We start from the raw sequence: 2,908 nt of genomic DNA on the forward strand, positions 1-2,908 counted from the left end.
GAACCCTGACATTCATTCCAGCAAAGAGGGTCCCACCCTGGAATCTGCCAGCTGCCACCCCAGGTGGGTATTGAGGGTGCCGTTGTGCCGTTAGGGAAGACTTGGTCATTTTGGGGGTTTTTGTCCATGTTTCCACAGAGCCCACACACTGCACCATAATAGCTACTTGACAGTACAACTTCCACCCTCCAGTTCCAGTCATAGATGACTTGAAGCCCGAAGTCTGTCACCAGAATAGCCTTGGAGCCCCCGTGGACCACTGAAATCCGCCCACCAGCCAGGTAGACAGGCAAGGCCGTCAGAACTCCATTCACCTAGAGAGAGGGAGCCAGTGGGGTCAAGGGAGCAGCGTGTGCAGATGGAGCTCTGCTGTCCCCGTTCCTTCCCTCCTCCTGCCACGGGCTTCCTCCTGACTGACATGGTCACCACCAGCTCTTACCACTGGCTCTCAGGTACGAGTCCTGGCATCCACATTTATTTTCGACCTCTCGTTTGGTCGAGATTCCCACTCCAGGCTCTGTCGGGAGCCTGAACAGCCATCCTACTGGACGTACCTGGACTCTGCCAATCTCCTTCTTGTGGATGGTGATGCTGGTGTTGTAGGTAGTCACAGTGACCCTCTTCACATTGGACACAGCAGGGCTGCCCTGGCTCTCATGCTTGGTGATGACCGTGAAGGGAGTCAGCCCGCCAGTGCTGACCCCAAGACAGACACTCCCTGCCAGCAGGTAACTGCAGGTCCCGTGGAAGTTAGTGTTCAGGCCATCGAAGGAATGATAGTGAGGATCTCCCCACGCCAGACATTTGGCTTCATAATTGGGTATGCACACACCCTTGCCACTTTTCTCAGTGCACGTTTCCTGTGACCGACAGGTAACGCCTTGGCACGGGTCTGTGGAAACAGGAGACACGTTCTTGAGTGGCTGCCCACCACAAGCATATCTATTCCCAGAATCTAACTCAGAACGTGCCAGGGATATTGACTCTGAACGTTGCTATAGGGGAGACCAGATTTCCAACAACTGAGTTGACACCTAAGTCCTAGGTCCTCGGGTTGCTGTGGAAGAAAAAGTCAGAGAGATAGCTCTGCAGTCAAGAGCACTTGTTGCTCTTGCAGAAGACCTGGAATTGGTCCATAGCATTCTGGAGGACCACAGCCATCTGTAACTCCAGTTCCAGGGGACCAAACACCTCTACTCTAGTTCTTTGTTCTTTGGCTCAAGATCTCAGGTTTGGGATTTCCTGACGAGATTTCTGGGTCCTGGGCCTCAACCTTTCACACATGGGCTCAGTCCCCAACCTAAATCTCATGGCACAAGCTGTTAGTTCCATTCACGGGCAGTGCTAAATCTCATGGCACGAGGTGTTAGTTCCATTCACGGGCAGTGCTAAATCTCATGGCACGAGGTGTTGGTTCCATTCACGGGCAGTACTAAATCTCATGGCACGAGGTGTTAGTTCCATTCACGGGCCGTGGTGTGTTCTGTCTTAGGAATCTCATTACTTGGATACAGCGAGTGTCCATGTCCAAGGCTCCATGTTAGTGTCACTATATCCATGTCTCCACCATGGGACACACATACACACTTAACAATTAGTTAGCTGAGCCTCGGGCCTTAGTCTGGGACTATGTACAGACTAAAGCTTCTGCAAGCTTTGGTTTGGAATCAGTAGACAATAGCTGGGAGAATGACCATGTGTATTTGTCTGCAGGGTCAACCAGCCTGCTTTGAATCTGCCCTGAAGTTTAAAGTTCTGTTCCTCAGTATTATATGACGTAAGCAGAATCATCCTCTAGATCATCCACAGCTATCTGTGTGCCCTGTAAGTATAAAACGCACCCCCAAAGGGCTGTGGAAAGGACCCCACAGCTGTTTGTATTAGGGAGGCATAGCAGTGGCACCTGAGAGAGTTATGGAGCGAAAACAACCAGTCCTCCACAGTCAATAACCCCACGACTTTGCCTAGTGGGGCTCCCCAAGTGGTCCACCTGTTAAACACCAGCTGTCATTGCTGTCCGGTCCCACTGTCCTGTGCAGACCTCCACCATCAAAATCTTACCCTGAGGGTCCCGCAGCCTCAAACTGGGTAACCTCTGCCCTTGGCTCCGAAGTCTGACACCTCAACCCATAGGTCTTTGCACCTCTCACCATGAAGTCATGTCCCCCTCAGCTCCCAGCCCCTGTCCTGTGTCCCCCCACACCAGCCCGGCTCCACTGTACAGCACCTTTGGTGACGCAGGTCAGGATGCCTCCGGAAGGCTCGCACACCTGTCCTGGCTTGCAGCTGTGATCCTTGCACACCATGCCTTCTCCTGAATGGCACACACACTGCTGCTGGCAACTTTCAATGAGAACCGACTCTTCTGGCTGTGGGGACAGAGAGCATGCCATCAGTAACCAGAGGGGTGTGGACTCCGGCATGCCCAGCGTCCCAGGCAAAGAGAGCACTGGGCTAACAAAGTGGCGACTCTGCAGCGTGGTCCGTGGTCAGTGAAGCTGAGGTGCAGGTGACCGCGAGGCCCAGCTCATCCAGCTGCTCATTCACTATCCGTGTAGTTGCCCATTCATTCCAAAATGGGGACGGTTTAGGAGAAGCAGAGTTAAACAGCCAATGAAAACACAGCAAGCAGGCAGAGTGGTGCGTGCCATTATCTTACCACTAGGGAGGCGGAGGCAAGAGGACGGCGGAAGGTTTGAGACCAGTCTGGACTGCATAGTGAGTCACTTAGGGCCACATACCAAGGCCATCAAAACAAAACAGCAAAGGCTCTGGTGCAGACCCAAGACAAGATGACTTATATCTTTATGTCCCGCTTTCCTCATCTGCAGGCTGTAGATAGAACAGGACAGGATGAGTTTATGTCCCGCTTTCCTCATCTGCAGGCTGTAGATAGAACAGGACAGGA

General features: G+C 52.7%; 1 protein-coding gene across 1 annotated transcript in view; it reads right to left on the minus strand.

Moving 5' to 3' along the window:
* The window catches only part of Fcgbp (Fc fragment of IgG binding protein), a 75,908-nt gene that overhangs the window by 10,352 nt on the left and 62,648 nt on the right, over positions 1 to 2,908 (minus strand). Inside the window, exons 29-31 of the mRNA XM_026778069.1 lie at positions 2,228 to 2,369; positions 555 to 892; positions 1 to 314 (exon numbers count right to left, since the gene is read on the minus strand). Of these exons, the coding sequence (XP_026633870.1) occupies positions 1 to 314; positions 555 to 892; positions 2,228 to 2,369 (794 nt within the window). The remainder of the gene's footprint in view (positions 315 to 554; positions 893 to 2,227; positions 2,370 to 2,908) is intronic.

This window comes from Microtus ochrogaster, unplaced genomic scaffold, assembly GCF_000317375.1.
Source record: "Microtus ochrogaster isolate Prairie Vole_2 unplaced genomic scaffold, MicOch1.0 UNK103, whole genome shotgun sequence".
In the NCBI taxonomy this organism is placed as follows: Eukaryota; Metazoa; Chordata; class Mammalia; order Rodentia; family Cricetidae; genus Microtus; species Microtus ochrogaster.